The 17,894-nt window shown below is 42.1% G+C and overlaps 1 protein-coding gene across 1 annotated transcript in view; it reads right to left on the bottom strand.

The window, feature by feature from the left end:
* The window catches only part of rftn1b (raftlin, lipid raft linker 1b), a 76,895-nt gene that overhangs the window by 37,532 nt on the left and 21,469 nt on the right, over nucleotides 1-17,894 (bottom strand). Inside the window, exon 4 of the mRNA XM_086112770.1 lies at nucleotides 2,418-2,595. Within this exon, the coding sequence (XP_085968896.1) occupies nucleotides 2,418-2,595 (178 nt within the window). The remainder of the gene's footprint in view (nucleotides 1-2,417; nucleotides 2,596-17,894) is intronic.

The following is a 17,894-nucleotide window of genomic DNA, read 5'->3' as shown; positions in this document are numbered from 1 at the left end:
CCTGTAGTGTCAACTCTTGTCTTGGTGCATCACGAGCTCCACCTGATTAGGCCTCTGACAAACGTCCAGCGGCCGGCGTCGGGATCCTCCTGGTGGGTGAGCACACCTGATGACCCCCCCCCCCCCCCCCCTCCCAGCCTCCGCCCTCCCCCTCAGCTGGTCCATAGAAGGTGTGGACAATATTCATTGGTGAGGGATGTTGCCATTTGGTGTTTGTGGATGACTTGGGTGTGCCTGCTACGTCAAAGCAAGAATGCTTTGGATTTGGAAGCATAGACGAGTGTTTTTTTTGGGGGGGGGGGGGGGGGGATACAATGCCCAAGCAAGAACCGTCTTGATTTTTTTATTTGAAAGGCGAGCTGATGGATGATAATGTAACTAAGGTCAAGCTAAAGTTCATGTTGTGGAAACCATTCTCTGTCAAAGTTTTAGCGATACAATGAAATTCATAGGCAGAACCTTTATGGTTTTGAAGCTTAGTATCGTAGCCCTAGAGGTAAAGTAATGATTTTGATTGAAAAAAAAATAGCAATTCTGAAGCAAGAACCCTACGGATTCTGAGAAACATTTTTTTTTCAACGCCACACGCCATTTAAGGCAGCTTTGCATACGACCATCCACTTTGCGACATCGCTCACATAAGTGGCCATTTATGAGGCGTATTCGGTGCGCAACACAAAAGTCTTTTCTCTCGTGCAACAGGCGACGACGAGGCTAAAAAAAGACTCGCAGCGGAGAACTCGACTCCCTCTGGTGCCGTCCCCCCCACCCACCCCCTCCTTCCTTCCTTCCACCCGTCCATGCGTGGCCTCCATCCATCGCTATGACAACACAGCGAGCCACAGAACATTTCTTCATATTTTCACCTGTTTGTGAGTCATTTCATGCCGGACGCTCACCTCTGTTGCTCTTCAGTGGGGACCTCATTATCCCCCCCCCCCCCCTCCACCCCCATCATAACCACGCTTCATCATCTTCTTCTTCTTCTTCTTCTCCCTTTTCTTCTTCTGCCGCAATCAGCCAGTAATGATGAATACATCCCATCAGCCATTGCCTGCTCAACTGTAACCTCGCTGCATCGCTGCCTAATGGAACATTGGGGGAGTTGAGAGTTGACATTTTATGTTTTTCTGATGTGAGGCGGAGATTTGGGGGGTGGGGGTGGGGGCAAATTACTACTGTGTTGTACTACAGTCTTTTTTTCAAGCCCTATTAGAGCGCTTGAAGCATGATGACCAATTTACATTTTTCTTTGATGTCTTCTGCCCCATCCCCCCTCACCCCACCCCACCACACACACACACACACATAGTTTGAGGTCACTTTTTTCAAAATATGGACGCAGGACTTTTTTTGGGGGGGGGGTGTGGTTGTTTCTTTTGTAAGGAAAATTATTTGGTATTTTTTAATAATATATAATACTAATATAAAGTTGAATAATGTAGTTTTTTCAATTAAAAAAACATTTTAACTCAATGGGCTCAATCTTTAAATTTTAAAACATGCAAGTTATTTTATTATTTTGTAATAGTCCTGTTTTTTTTTTCAAATCAAGATTTTCATGTAAAATAATAATAATTGTATTTTTCTTTGTGAACTTCAGTATCAGAAAATATCCTCAAAAATATTTTGGGGGGAAAAAACAAGCTTTACAACATCCTTGCGAATTTCCCCCGCAACATGTAATGTAAACATTATTATTTTTTAATTTAGCATTGAGCTGAATTTGAAGCGCACTGTCTTTCCTTCAACTGCAAGCTTCCTTTTATGATTTTTGGAGGTTGTGCAGCCTCACCATGATCCTTTTTGACCATCCCGATCGTCCAGAAATGACTGCCGATAATATTTTGTAGTAAATGCATCAAAGGTATACTCACTACAAACATAATAATATATTTTTTAAAAAGGCACATAAAGTGCTTGTGAAGTGGCAGATATCACAAGGCGACGCGCCATTTTTTATTTTATTTACGGCTTGCGATTCATCTTTAATATGTTCCCTCCATCAACTCCCCCACGAGAGCCCACTGACTTCTTTGTTATTCCTTCTGTTCTGGTGAAAATATTACTGTTTAGGGTACAACGAGAACACCCAAAACTCACTCAGTGGCGCTCATTGGAAAATTGGGGAAAATCCGCGAAACTGTGGGTCTATTATAACAGCAAGTAGTCAAGCACCCATATTGGAAATTGAACAGAAAGTCAGCCATTTTGGGAGAATTACACGTGCAACTGCATGTCGTGTGCAGCTTGAATCGTGCATACTCCACCTTTAACCCTTTCAGGATCAGCGGTTGCTACAGTGGACAGCTTAACGTGTTATCACATTACAAGGGTGCATGAAGGGGGTTAAGTAAACAGCAACCTATTACATGCCCAGTAAATGAGTGTGTACTTATAAAAAGATGAGCACGTACCCCTCGTTGATCTGGACCAGGATGGCGCGGTAGAGTTGGTGTTGCGGGCTGTTGGACTCCGGGCCGCAGGGGTGGATGAACGGGTGAATGGCGGCCAGCCGGAAGTCTTGCTGGTAAAGCTCCTGCAACTGTTCTGGCAACTCACGCACCGACGACAGACGCAGAGTGGACGTCCCGCCTGAGACAAACAAACAGGGAGACTGTCAGGAGAGGACATGACACCATCGCTTCGCTTTTGTAACATTATTATGAGGCCATAAAGAGTAAAGCGGCCATTTTTGAGGACATTCCCACTCTATAAAAAAAATAAATTAAAAATTCACTGAGCAAAATGAAATTTGGTAGACAAGTCTATCATGAGTGGACACACAAAAATGTTCAAGGAGCCATGTTCGAAAAGACACGGGAACACTGCCCTTTTGGTTTCAAGTGAACCATTTTAGGCCATTTCCAGGTTCCACCAAACACAAAGAATTTGACTCGATACAAATGTTATCATAGTTAATGAAAATAATACTAAAACTAATACAACTAAGCTAAAAATAAGCATTTTTTGGGAACAATAACAACTAAGACAGCTGCTCTAAAAACGAATTAAAAGTAATGGAATAAAAAAAACAAGTGATTAAAACAAAAATAAAAACAAACTATCATGAAATATCCCAGTCTACTTCAATTATAACCCTGCTCGATACTGTTAGACGATACTAAATGATGAATAAAAAATGAAAAATGAAAAAAAAAATCTCAAGAAGCCATGCCTGAAAATAAACCTCTGCAATTTTAGCTCAAATCAGTTCTCGAAGTTCGTTTTGGCCATATTCTGAGGTCACTCAAAGATGAATGTCTTCTAGAGAGTAGAGTCCACATATACTAGACTAGACAGATGGAAAACTCTCATTTGTAATATATTGAGGTGTTGATCATTGTCATGGGCACAGCATGACGGCAAAGATTGACGGCTCGCCATAAAACAAGAAACGGCTCCCTTTTGTTCCTTCATATGCACAACATAAAAAAAACAAACCAACAAATCATCCCATTACTGAAGAAGAACTGATTAAACGTGCATTGGCTGACATTCCTGAGCAAGGTTTTGCAGCTGCAGTGGGAGTTCAATGTAATTAAAACTGTCCTAAAAAAAAAAAAAAGATAAATAACAGATCTGACAATTTGAATTTCAGATAGCAAAGTGATTAAGAATTCAGGTTGGTTTTGCTAAATTAGCCTCGGCGCTCCAGACCTAATCGGAGGAGATCAAAATCCAATCAGCGCTGATTGCTGACGCCGCATGCGCCTGTTGGCTTTCGGCGGCCCGGGAGCAGTAGCGTTAGCGTCGGCTAACGAGCCGCAATCAGCAAACGTTGTTGAATAAAAACGCATTCGCTGCTCAGTCTCCGAGATGAGCCTCTTTAGCTAAAATCGCTAACATCTCGAGCGGTCGATTCTACGCTTCGAGTCAAAGTAAGGTCGAAGGGAGGCCATGGATCATGTTTTGATAGTGAACTCGACAATCTTTTTTACATATAGTCACATCCCACCCCAGTCTTGGGGACTTACATGCTGCAAGAACCAAGATATGGGCAGGCAAATTTCTCTCAGACCCTTCAAATCCTGGTCATCACCTCTTTCAGCTCCTTTGCTCAGATCGGCACTATTCAACAATGCCCTCCAAAACAAGAAGACAACAGCTTCTGCTTCTTCTTCTTCAAGCAACGTGGGGCATTCAGAGTGTGTTCACAATGGCGCATCATTCAGCACGTTCATCGTTTTTTCTTCGATTATAATGCTTTTATGATCATAAATAATCCAAACTTGAAATTATGAATGACTATAGGAAACACTACATATCTCCTCAGAGACACTACCTTGGCCATATACATCAATTTATCACCCCAAGTCCTTGATATGACATTGAGAAACCATCCCTGAAGGTTTGAAGAAGACCGGTTGAAAATTGTGCCTGCTAGCGAGGTGACAAGAGTGAAAATCTGACATCCCAGCACGTCCTCCCAAGAAGCAAAGTATTATGGAAGCGCTGACAGAAGAAGCAAAAGAAGGAGAAGAAGAAGAAGAAGAATGATGTCCTCAGGGGGCGTTAGTAAGCGGCCGTCTAAAAATACCCCCCCGCCCCATCCCCGCCACCGAATTTCTCAATCACAGCGTCCTACTGCACCACAATGCTGCCGCTTTGGAAACTGACACGCGTGAAGGAATTAACACAAAGAAATAGGCCGCAATGGAAAATGACTGAAATATAGCCCTTCCCCCTCCCCCCCATTTCCATCTTCCTGCACCACTGGCGCATTAATCCTTCTGTGATCCCTAATTTGGTTTTCTTGCCTTTGGTGCGAGAAGAACTCCTGGTGGAGGGAAGCTACAACGGCACGATGAGGATCAGAGCAGGAAGTGAAAAGCAGAGAAGAGTAAATAAGGAGCGCTTTCAATTAGTCGTGGAAACACAGCCGCGAGCCACTTCTTCCCCGAGTGGGCGCTAATCACTCTGGGAGTCGCTATTAATCCCGCCTTTTAAAAAAACCACACACACACACACACACACACACACACACACACAGCTATTTCATCATCAGAGATCACTGTGTTTTCGCGAAAGCGGGATTTTTGGATTCTGCGGTCGACAACCAGGATACCCGAGATGGAAGAGAAGTAACGTATACGTTTTTGGGACAACATGAAATTAGCAATGTTGGCCGAGAAATATAGAAATGACAAGCGGGTAACCGTCCCTGAATTTGAATGACGTTATGTCCGAGTTACTTTTTGCACAACTGTAAAATTTGACATTTTGACATTTAACTTGAATACAGTGATGACTTTTAGCATGGCAACCATGCCACAACTCTTAATAATCCGACTGTCATTTCTTTTGGTAGTTTTTCGAGAGAAAATCAAACATCCTACTGGTATAGGCTCCAGTGAGCCCACGACACTAATGAGGATGAACGGTTCAGAGAATAGATAGTTCAGAGAATGGATAGAGAACTGTTCTGCATTATTTGCTGAAATACTCACTTATTCACTATTTTTGCATTCAGGCCATAGCTCTGTCTAATTCAAAAGTAGAGCTTGGCATTTTCTAATATAAACGTAGCACTCTACCTCCATCCTGTGGGATCAATTAATTATAAACCAAATTCACAATTTGCTCTTTAATCCCTGTTTCAAACCAAAATGGCCGACTCTCTGTTCAAAATGGGTGTTTGAGACCCTTTCATTTAACCTGTGATGATAGACATCCACCCAAATTTTACAGCGGTCCATGAAACTGATGTCGACGGGAATTTTTTTTTCCTCCAAACTTTTGAGAGGGCACTATTGAACCAATTTTGGACAGTCATGTTAGAAAATCCGAAAATCAAAAAGATTTCCAGCGGAACACACGTACTCACCGAAACGTTTTTTTTTTGTTTTGTTTTTTAGAAGTAGAAGCAAAATTATTAGTGAGGTACTTATGTAGTGCATTTCTACTAACACTGTAAAAGCCATCAAAGTAACAATGTAAAAACAAAAACTGCTGTGGAAATCAGAAACTGCTTACCTTTTTTTTGTATATGTAGCATATAAAAACAAACAAACAAACGAAGAAAACAACAGCATGATGACAAATCATGGCAAAAATAGACGCTTTTCTGTCTGACAGGCAACAAATTGGTTTTCCGTGAAATTGTGTTAGCGCAGAGTCAGACAGGAGCATTAAACACAGCCAGGCTTCGGGGGGGGCGATTGTTTATATGGATGTACCATGAGGATGGCGGAGCTAGCCTCGGGGCTTTGGATTCCGAATGGCTGATGGAGTGAGAGCTCCTAATCAAAGATGGCAGCAAACAATCTAAGAAGGAAATTGGACCTGGAGCTGGCGTGACGCCACCCGTCGTGTTTGCCTGTACTGATATGACACACTGTGACATTGTTATTTATGTTGACATTCACTTCAGCTTGTGTGTTGGGCTGTTTTGTGTCATCACTGGCATGTTCCTTCCTGAATTGCGGTCTTCAACTTACGCTAAGTGGTGTAACAATCTCCCCCCCCCCCCACCCATAAAATTCAAACAAAGATCTCGTTAAAAAAATAAATAATATTAATAATAATATTTTGAGGAAACCGGTTGTGCTGTTTTTCACAATCCTCTGGACAAAGAGTGATTAAAAACAACACCAACGCACTTTGGCATTTGGCGGCATGAAGTACAGAAATGCATCACTGACCCGCTCAAATTTACTCATGAGCGCCCCCTGGAATGCGATCCGATTAAGCCCTGCCACATATGCAAATTCCATTTTACGATAGCAGCGATTTGTTGTTGAGTCCGACGGACTTTGAAGTACATCAATGTTACAAAACAGGATCAGGATTGTTTTATTCACCACCAGATTAGGATACAAAAAAAACTAACAAACACAAGAAAATTTTCAACTCACTTTGGCGTCATACCAATGCAAGCTACCAAAGTGTATGAAAATCTGTTCACGACTGCTTCAGTTACGCCGTGACAGTGTTGAGGATTAAAAAAAAAAAAAAATCCAAACAATGAACTATCCACGCAATGTGAATATTCATGTTGCGCGCACCCAGAAGTAAATATTATGTAAATGTATAAATAGAGCATCTGCTCTGCGTATGTGGTGGGATACGAACCATGGACTGACGATGGTGCGCTGCAGTGTGAATTTGCACCCTGCGTGTATACGCAAACATGTTTACACCCCGAAGACCCTCAGGCGCGTGGGAGCAGGTGGCCAATGGCAACATTTTCATACAATACGAATGGAGGGAGACCAAATTGAACTGCCCGCTGAAAATGGGCAAGAGCAGTTGACTGTCGTTTAAAAACTTTGCTGAAAACCATCATTTGAAACCTGAACTTTAATACGAAGCCCTAAACCTGTCTCTAAACTCCAGTTTCGAAATCATATTTTTAAAACGCTAACCTTTTTTTTTAAATAATGCGAAAGCATTATGCGAAAGCCCAACCTTTATTCGAAAGTGAAAGGCAGGCTTCAAACCATAACCCCTGGTTTGAAACGTTAACTTTGTTTTAAAACCCTAAATTGAAACCCTGAGCAAGTCTTTAAACCCTAATCCTTGTTTTCAACCCTAACCCTTGTTTGAAACCTCAACAAGCACATCCAATAAGTATGTAACAAGCACTGTGATGAAGCACTTTGAATGTTTTCGCGCAGAAAGAATGAAAAAACAAAACAAGGTTCTCATTAAGCATGAAAAAAAAATCATTATTTTCTGATCCCTGACTCAAATCAAGAGCGTCAGTGCTCCGTTTTGATAAACTCACAAGTTGTTGTCTCATATCAGAGCAAAAATCATATTGATTTGGTCATTCTTGATGTGAGGCAGACGTTTATTGATCAGGAAGCTTATCGGGCAGCTTCAAACATCACTGGAGCTCTTTGATGCCACTACAAGCCTCCGACTCCCTTTTTCATGACATCTGATCGATGTGTTCAAGATTAGCTTGCTAAACCGCCTTGAAACTGGAAACACTAACACTGGCTAGAACCCCCTAAACTCCAAAATCCTAATTTCAAACCCAACCGTATGTTGAAAACCTTATTTGAAATGCTCAGCCTGTCGTGAAACCTCAACCCCGCAAAAATTCAATTCAAAACGAAATACAAACTAACTTGAATGAAAAATGTTAATCCGAGATCTTTATAATAAATCCGAGCAAGAACGCAGAGATATTAATCACACGACAGAGAAATGAATTCATTCCAAGCGTAGGTGGCAGAAGTAATGTAACAATAAGCCAGCACATTTCCTCCTCAAATGTGAGAAAGTCACACAAGCGGGCGTGAGATCGACGACTTTGACGCCTCGATTGTTCCAGGCCGCCATCACTCAGCAGGTTTAAAAATAGATGAGTAAATATGAAATTAATATGCACACGCACGACGCCTCCGGGTGAGACATTTGCATGCGCAGAGAAAAAGTAGGCTGGCATCCATTCGCTGCCCGAGTGCCACCAAGAATGAAGACAGTCTGCTGGTCTGACGTCTTTGTTTTAGACTCCTTTGTGACACCCGTTTGGGTTTCGAGACTGGAATTAGGCTTTCAAACCAAGGTTAGGGTTTCAAAGTAGGGTTTTGAACCTCAGTTAGGCTTGCGAATGAAAGTTAGGTCTTCAGCCTGGGTTCGGCTCTCAAATTAAGGTTAGTGTTAGAGTTTCAGATTTGAGTTTCAAGCATGGGCTATGATAGGGCTTTAAATCAGGTCTCTAGGACAGACCTGAACCCTTTCAGGGACAGCGGTGACTACAGAAGACAGATTGTCCTGTTATCAGGTTAGAAAGTGTATGGAAGGGTTAAAAACCAATTCAGGCGTTCAAAGTTTGATTTCAAAATGGGATTAAGTTTTCAAAGTCGGGTTTTAAAAAAGATTAGTATGTTAAACCAGGATTAGGATTTTAAATTTAGGTTTCAACCCTGGTTAAGGTTTTGAGCCAGAGTTAAATTTTCACACTACAGTTTCAGATTTCTCTTTCCAGATGGGGTTATGGCCTCAAATGAAGGTTTCCAAACAGTGTTAGGATTTCAGATGAGCATTTCAAGACAGGGTTGGGGTTATGGTTGATTTTTAAAATAGGATTAAGGGTTTCAAACCTGAGTTAGGGTTTAAAACAGAGTGAGGGTTTTAAAGTAGGGCTTTAAGCCAGAGTTAGGGTTTCAAAGTAGGATTTTAAAAGAGGATTCAGTTTTCAAAGTAAGGATTTAAAATGGGATTCAGGTTGAAAAGTGGGATTGTGTTTTATTGTTTTTGTTCCTGATTGTAAAGTGTCCTTGGGTGTCTTGAAAGGCGCTTATAAATAAAATGTATTATTATTATATTATTGGCGCTTCAAATTCCAGATTAAAAATTGGGTTTCAAGACAGGGTTTGAAACTAGTACTGGGATTGAGGCGTAAATAAGGGTTTCAAAGTATACCTTTGAGACAGGGGTAAGGTTTGAAGGTTAGGACTTGATAGTTGGGTTAGTGTTTCAGATTTGGATTTCAAACCTGGATCAAGGTTTCAAATTAGGGGTTTCAAACTGTGTCAGGATGTCATTTAAGGTTTGAAGAACTGGTTGGGGCTTCAAGTTAGGCTTTCAAGCCTGGGCTAGGGTTTCAAAGTAGGGTTTTGAAATGGGGTTAAGGTTTCAAGCCTGGGTTTCGGTTTCAAAGTCGGGTTTCAAGACAGGTGATGGTCTCCATTTAGGGTTTTAAGTAGGTGGGGTTACAAAATTGGGTCTGAAATGGTGTTGAAGTAAGATTTCAAGGCAGGGTTGACAGGACTTCATGTTACGCTTTCCAAAAAAGGGTTGAGGGTTTCAAAAGTAGGGTTTCCAGACTGGGTTGAGGCCATGATTACAATGTGAAATTAGGGCTTAAAGCCCGATTAGTGTTCGGAAGCAGAGATTCAAAAACAAGCTGCTGTGATGAAACTACTGCTGGAAGTGCCATTAATTCAAGTACCGTAATGCTTCCAGTATGCGAGCATCCGAAAAATGAACGACGCGCTCCACATAAACGTGCGCGCCCTCATTCAGTCGTGGCTGTAATTGGCCTTTCACACTCAACATTTCTTCCCGTGAAGTCGTCGTCTTGTTGTTCTGCGGCCAATTAAAATGAGTCCTGATACCTGCAGGGACCCCCGCGAGTGGCCCTCTTTCCTGTCATTAGCCCCCCAAAACGTGGACGCCGTCCTTACACTCCACTTCCCCTTACCCTTAGATTGCCTCGCATTCTCCTCCTCTTCCTCCTTTACTCACTGTGGGAGTCGAGCGGCTTCTGTCGTTGCCACTCCAAAGCCCCCCGTGGATTCCCTTCTCTGCACCACCGCTGCTCTTCAAAAATCTAGTAGGGTTCTGAAGCCAGCTGCAGGGTTTCAAAGCAAGGTTTCAAGACGTGGCTGGGCCTTGCAGATTAGTGGATCAAAACACCTGGATTAGGGTTTCAAGTATGCTTGAAACCCTTGGTTACGGTTTTAAATTTGGGCTTCAACATAGGGTTTCAAACTAGTGTTGCCGTTGAATATTTGGGTTTCAAGGTCGGGTTTCTTGGGGCTTCAAATAAGGCTTTCAGATTAGAGCTGCAGGTTCAAGGTTAATTTTCAGTTTCAAGAAAGGATAAGGGTTTCAAATTAAGGTTTCAAACTAGGGTTGCGGTTTAACATTGGGGTGGCTTAAAATTTGAAGCTATGCTTTCAATCCCCGGTCAGAGCATTGAAATATGGTTTGGGTTTTGAGCAAGACAGGTGTTTCAACCCTGGGTTATAGTTTCGAAAGAGGGTTTCAAGCCGAGGTTGGGGTTTAAAGTGGGGTTCAATAAATGGTTGGGGGGTCAAAGGAGAGAAGGGGCTTCAGGTTGGACATGCAAGTTTGTGTTTCAAACCAGGTTTTCAGGCCACGCATCGGGTTAGTGTTTCAAAAGGGGGTTGCTCAAGCCTGTGGGGTTTCAAAGTAGGTTTTGGGCGGGGCTTCAAGTCAGGCTTTCAAATTGGGGTTTTAACACAGGTACAGCGTTTCTTTTTTTTAATTTTCTTTTTTAATAGGGTTTTGCGATAGGGCTACATGTGTAACATGTAGAAAGTGAATTGTCAAAAAGGTGACATTTTCTTCTTTTGCAAAATAAAGGATCAAGAAACAAACTCTTGGCAGTAAAGTCTCCCAAAAAATCAAGATGAGAACAGTCCAATATAATTTTATTTTTTTTGAGGAAATGGGAAAGTTCCGTTCAAAATAAAACACTGCAAGCTGCCAGCAGTAAATGGCAGATACTCAAACACACAAAATTTGGCAGACTATAAAACATTTCAGGACACATTCTTCAATTGTCGAAGTGCAACATCGACAGCTTGTCTTCTTTTGAGGAAACGATAAAAGCCACGCTCAGGAACACCAAAATGACACTTTGATTTGGGGTGTTGAACTGTATGGCAAAAGTGCAGATTGTAACATCTCCATCGACGTGGTGACTCAATGTGCAAGTAATCCTGACATGAACCCTTTCAGGGACAGCGGTTACTACAGTGGACAGCTTATCATGTTATCAGGTTAAAGGTTATCATTATCGGTGCGTGAAAGTCCATCTTTCTGTCTACCGGTCCCTCTGTGAGGGCTCCACGGCCGACAGGTCGCATTTGTCTCCCTTCGCTTAGGAAGCGACAAAGCAGGCAGGCAGGCTGGCGGGCGGGCGACTGCTGCAGTCGCTACAGCACTGACATTTCAAGCTCGGCGCTAGAGGAATGTCAAGTGAAAGTCAAAAACACTTCCTCAGATGCTTTGGTCACATGAAAGACTCGATTCCACTTATCCCAAGTATTCGACATCTTCTAAGCGCAGCGTTTTCCAACCTTTTTTGAGCCATTCACGAAACCTCATCATACGCATTAAAAAAAAAAAAATCACAAAAATTATATACAGCACAGTGAACCCATAAATTTTCATGGTTCACGTTTGTGCTTCATTTAAATGGAATTCATGGTTCTATCAATCACAGCAAATCACCCAGGTCGTGAAGGAGCAAAGCAGCTCCAAGCCATCACTGCAACCACCATGTTTGACTGCTATTTTGATGTTCTTGTTCTGTTACAATAACGCCAAATATAATGAGGCAGACACTTCTAAAAAGTTCAACTTTTATCTCGTCATCCCATAGAATAGTCTCCCAAAGGTCTTAGGAATTAATTAGATGTGTTTTTTTTTCTTTTCAAAAAGTAAGATGAGCCTTTCTGTTCTTTTTGGTGAGCAGTGGCTTTCACTTTGGAACAATGACATGAAAATCATTTTAGTTGAGTCTCTTTTTAATCAGCGAGTCATGAACACTAACTTTAACCGAAGCCACTAATATAAAAGCCGTATTTAACACAGGTTGATTGGTCATGCCTGGAGAGTAAGGCACAAGGATGCCATTATAGAAAAATGCCTGTCGTCGTGTTCCCCTCTCAAAAACTATGTTCGAGTAGCAACGGAGCTAACACATTACCCCACGCATCAAAATAATAATATAAATGATCGAGGTTTATATATCCTCCATTAGTCTTTGAGCCGCCCAAGTCAATTTAGCATTGCTGCATATGGAAACGAACCTGTAACAAAACTATGAACACCTGGCTTCTCTGACGTCTGCAGCCTGAAACCTGACATACTCCCAAGTGACCGACATGCCCTGATTAAGTCCCCCAGCTCCGCTTCTGGTTCAGCTGAATCCAATTGAAAACACATTACAAACCATGAAGAGCAGGGTAATACTCATGGGTTTGCGTGACCTGTCCATGAGTAGCACGTCGCTTTTGATTTTTGACCTTGGCGGGACGATAGAGAGGTGGCACAAATGTGGAAATACCTTACATAACAGATCTTGGGTCAGTCAGGGGTGGTGCAAAAAAAAAAGAACCCCAAAAAAACCCGCAGCTGTCATGATGTCAGGATGTGATTTTCTACCCCAGTCGGTGTCTTTAAGGATCTCAAGGTAATTACCCAGCAATCCAGAGCACCTAATGGACGACCCGTTGCGTCGCTTCAGCACCCCGAGAGTGTAATTGTCGCGTTTCCACATCCAAATTATGTTAATGGAAAGAAACCAAAGCTTTTCCTTTTAAGCAGAACATGCGAATATTTGACTCATGCTGGTGTATTTGAAGACCAGGAAGTTGTGTGTGACGGGCTGCGCGATGCGTCTTGGAACCCCCCAAAAGGAAAATAAAAGCCTCCACGTCCAACCCCTCGCTCATCTCCCGCTGTCTCTTGGCAACTGTCATCGGCAGAAAAGACGAACAAAATGCATTTGCTTCCTGTGATGGAGGTCCACTTTAATCCCTGAACATGCTTCTCTTTAAAAAGCTTTTTGCTGAACAAATTATAGGTAGTTTCACCCTGCCTTTGCCACTTAGGTGCCTTGGAAACATGACGTGTGGGGTCTTGAGCAACGAGGAAAATTAGTTGGGTTTTAGCTCGTGGACGTCTCTGCGGTTTCCTGGCTGGCTTTAGTTGTCTTAAATGATGCCCGCGCGAAAGAGAGAGCAGCCTTATTAGCATTTAGATGCCTTGTTTACCCCGAGAACCTCTGTTCTGATTAAGCATCGCGGCCCGGGCAAGGATGTGGCTAAGCTAAGTACCTCAAGGACTCACAAATTGTTGACCGAGCAAAAAAAAAAAAAAATAGAGCCTTGTGTGCTTTCTGCAGACTTGATTTATCTTATCCCTCGTATTTGCTTTTGGAATTTTAAGCATGCGCTATGTTTTCTTCCTTCAAATTACACAATGACGTTGTTGATAGCTTACTCATCATGACAGACATGACTAGCTTAGCGTTGATTGTTTTTAATAGTTCTCACAAATTTGCATTGGCCCTTTTTTTCAGATGTTTTCTAATATTGGTCTACATGTTTTCTTAAGACAAGCTCATTTTTGAAGGACCCACGAAAACGACCCTCAAATGACCGCAAAAACCAAAATGGCAGACTCATGAGATTTTTGTTTGTTTGTTGTTGTTGGTCTATTTGGACATGCCTTCCAAATGACACGTTTTTAATGCGCAATTGATGTCAAAATGCCGACGGGTTCACCTCAACCGCGCGCTGTATTGCTCGCAAGTTGAGCCTGTGGACCCCGTGACGTCACTTCCTGTCGAAAGCAGGTGGCAGTAAAGAACAAAATGGCAGCCGCTACAGATGCATACAAATGGGTGGATGTTTCTGTGTACTTTTTATTCTATAAATCCACACCGACCACAAGAGGAGCATCATCAGGAATCAAAAGGTCACGTTAGAAAATACATCCATTTAAATCCAGGGCTGACAAGTGGAAACCACTTTTTTTCAAAAAAAAATTGTGTTTTCCCAAAAAAGTGAGGTCGTTTAAAAAGAACATAGTGTTGGTCAATGATTGGTGACCAGGAAAAGAATAAAAAAAATAAATCAAAATCAAAAAGCGATAATGTCTCCTTGAACAAGCCCGATGCCTTAATGAAACATTTCTCAAGCAAGCCTGTTCACCTTACTGGAGAGTCTAAAAATAGCCTTGGTGTGAAAACGGTTTAATGCCTACAAATTGCTCCTGACTGCGGACTCGAGCCAGGCTTCCGGTGAGCCGTTTGCTGCGGTTTGAGATCAGCATGTTGAATCCACTGTTTTACTGCCTCAGGTCGACAGTCGAGCCTCACTGTTTACCGATCGACCGAGCCTTGAAACACTGACAGTCACATGTCTTTTAATCTTAGAGTGGTCTCAATCTCAGAAAAAAAAATGCATAATTGTAGTATAATAATTGAGTGCAATGCTTTGTCGCTGGCACTGTACGCTCAAACGTTCGACTTTTGTACCCTAATATGCGAGTTCTCGAGTTTGGAAACATAAAAGCCCAATCAGAGGTGCAGGGTTCGATTCAGGCTGTGGCCTTCCTGTGAGGAGTTTGCATGTTCTCCCCCTGTGCCTGCGTGGGTTTTCTCCGGGTACTCCGGTTTCCTCCCACATTCCAAAAACATGTGTGGCAGGTTAATGGGACACTCAAAATGATCCTGAGGTCGTTCGTCTATGTGTGCCCTGCGATTGGCTGGCAACCGGGTCAGGGTGTACCCTGCTTGCTGCCCAAAGACAGCTAGGATAGGCTCCAGCACACCTGTGACCCTCGTGAGGATAAAGCAGATTTGACGATGGATGGTTGGATGGTTTCCGACCAGCCGTTGACTCCAGTTTCCTCCCATTTGTTTGGCTGTGCATTTTCTGTTTTCAAAAACATATCGGTGTTTAATGGCAGGCTAACGAGCACATCTAATTTGATTCAGGTGTTCGTTTTAGGAATGGAAATTTACAGGGTGATTCAATTTTTTTTTTTCCTTCGGATTGAGTGATTACATATTTTTGCTTGGTCTAAAACTGTAACTGTTACTTACTCCGACCTTTTTTTCTTAATTTGTTTACTAAAGGCATAAACTGCTCTTTGAAATTCATTTAGTTTTGTGTCATGTCTGCAATTTTGTTTTTCTGAAACGTCAGAGCAGTAAATAATGCATTGGTAAAATTTGTATTGTGCCATTTTTTTTTGTGTGTGTCTAACCTCAAAACCAAAAATGAAAAAAAAAAACCAAGATATATATACTGTATATATATTTTTTTTAATCGGCGCCAAAAATACATTGAGAGACACAAAAAGCCAAACTGGCTCTCTTGACCGGTGTTATCAAATCACTCCCGTTAGGTTTGGCGGCATCTCGGAAAACGAAAGGCGAGCCCGAGCGTATGCTAATAGGAAGACGCGGCCAATCCATCACCCTGCGTCTTGAGCAGTAATTAAGTCCAATTATAGATGGGCCCAAACCTCCCCGTTGAACGACAGGTGGTCTTTGCTGGTAAAAAAAAAAAAAAAAAAAAACCCACACCCACCTTTGCGGTGTCAATGCAAACAAAGGCCACTCAGAGGAGTGAAATTTGAGAGCCTCGTGTCCTTATGATGGATCGGCTCATTGTCTCACGGTAGGCCGATGCATCTGCTTTCACTCCCGACTGACTATATTTAATTGTTTTGTAGTATTAGTGTTTTCCTTCGCTACACTGAAAAAAAACCCCACTTAAGTTTCGGTAGCACATGATTAAAATTAATTCAACGAACACTTATTTGTTTATTTTTGAGGAAAACGGGGGAAATTATGTTGGTTTGTCACATTTGAATCATGTGCAACCGATGTACGTGTTCAAATTTAAAGCAAAAAAAAAAAGGTCCTTTGAATTTGCTTAACTTCATGAAGTAAAAATTACTGTTTCATTTATTGACTTCAAATGACGAAGGGTGTGATCCTTTTTTGGGAGTTCGGGTGATTTTACAACCTTGAATGTAGTGAGGGAGCAAATTCATGTTTGAAGTCAAGGTTATTTCAAGCATGGTTTAACCGATTCCAAACAAGGTTAGAGTTTCAAATGAGGGTTTCAAGCCTCAGGCTTTCAAATTGGGTTTTGAGCTTTCAAGTCACGATTAGGGTTTGAGGTTGAGGATAGGGTGTAAAATTAGGGTTCGAGGCAAAGATTATGTCTGGTTTCAAATAGCGGATCCAATCCAGGGTCACGTTTCAAATCAGGGATTCGACTTAAAGTTAGGGTTCCAAATTAGGGTTTCAAACCACGTTTGGACTTTTGAGCCAGGCTTAGTATTTCAAAGAACTTTTGTTTTCTCTTCAAGAAATTGGAGCAAAGCGCATAATGGAAATGGTGAAGGCAAACATGCCACCAATGTAATCCAAGTGATGTTGTACATGTCACATGCAGGAGAGCGGGACCAAGCTTGGTGTGTTGGAACATTACGGCGTCAAACTGAGAAAATCTGTCCACACGGCAGCCGCTGCAAGGTGAACTCTGATTGCTTTTCCCTCTTCGTCTCTCTTGCACGTCCGCAAAATTCATCACGCCGACAAATGGCTGCAATCAAACAGCAGCGCGCATGCAAAAAGCCCCGCAATCAGCGGACCCTTCACCAGCCGATCGGGGAATAAAAGGTACGTCCCATTTACGCCAACTCCGGCTCATGTGTTCATCGGGAAAGAACAACGAAAAGCAAGAAAGAGTCGAAATGGTTGAATGCAAAGTAAGTCGACAATGTTGGTTTGAAGCAACCATTTTCAGGGATTCAAGCATCCGAGGGAGAGTCAGTCAATGCAGAAGTGCCTTGACAGCCCTAATAGACTTATACAGACATGGAAAAAAGACCACCAAAAAAAAACAAAAACAAACAAAAAAAACCCTGAACCTCTATGATAGTTTGACCATTTTTCATTCCCGTCAAATTTTAGTTCTCAATGATAATGTTTACAGTGTGGTTATTTTTTTTTCACAAATTTTTTTCACAACCTTTTCACGGACAGCAGTTAAGTGGACGGCTTTTCACGTCATCAGGTGACAGGGTGCTTGGAAGGATTAAATGGAACGTGAAAACTACTTTTTGATTCAAGCCTTCTTAAAATAAAACAACAAAAATGTTTGTAATATGTTTCTAAAAGGAAAAATAGCATCCCATATGACTGCGTTTTATAATCATTATGAAACCGTTTCTGCACCATCGTGGCTCCTTGTAGTGTGCTCGATTTTTCCTCTGGGGGGCAGTATAATACAGACATTATATGAAGAAAACTTCCACGACAACTGTGACTCCGTTAACTGCATGGACTTAGATATGACTGGACTAACGATGTCGCTTACTCACAAGGGCCGGCCATATTGTGTTGCTACTTGCTAAGGGCGCCTAACTTGAATATAGTGATATCGCCGTGGCGTTTTCACGTGATTTTCTGTCTCTAACCATGGCGATGTAAGATGGCTACCCTGTGGATTCAGCTGTGAGGGGCCAATTGTTAGTTCATTATATATGCGTCTGTGGTGAACTGTTTTTCCACAGACGATAAAGAATATATGCCTTTGAGTATTGTTGTACTGCCTGATCCATTGCTGAAAGTGTTACACCATTGCCACATAGGT

The sequence above is a fragment of the Hippocampus guttulatus genome, chromosome 6 (genome assembly GCF_054856545.1).
Source record: "Hippocampus guttulatus isolate MCC_2025c chromosome 6, RoL_Hgut_1.0, whole genome shotgun sequence".
NCBI classification, from domain to species: Eukaryota; Metazoa; Chordata; class Actinopteri; order Syngnathiformes; family Syngnathidae; genus Hippocampus; species Hippocampus guttulatus.
Note: the sequence above shows the minus strand (reverse complement) of the source record. Positions and strands in the feature narration are given on the sequence as shown.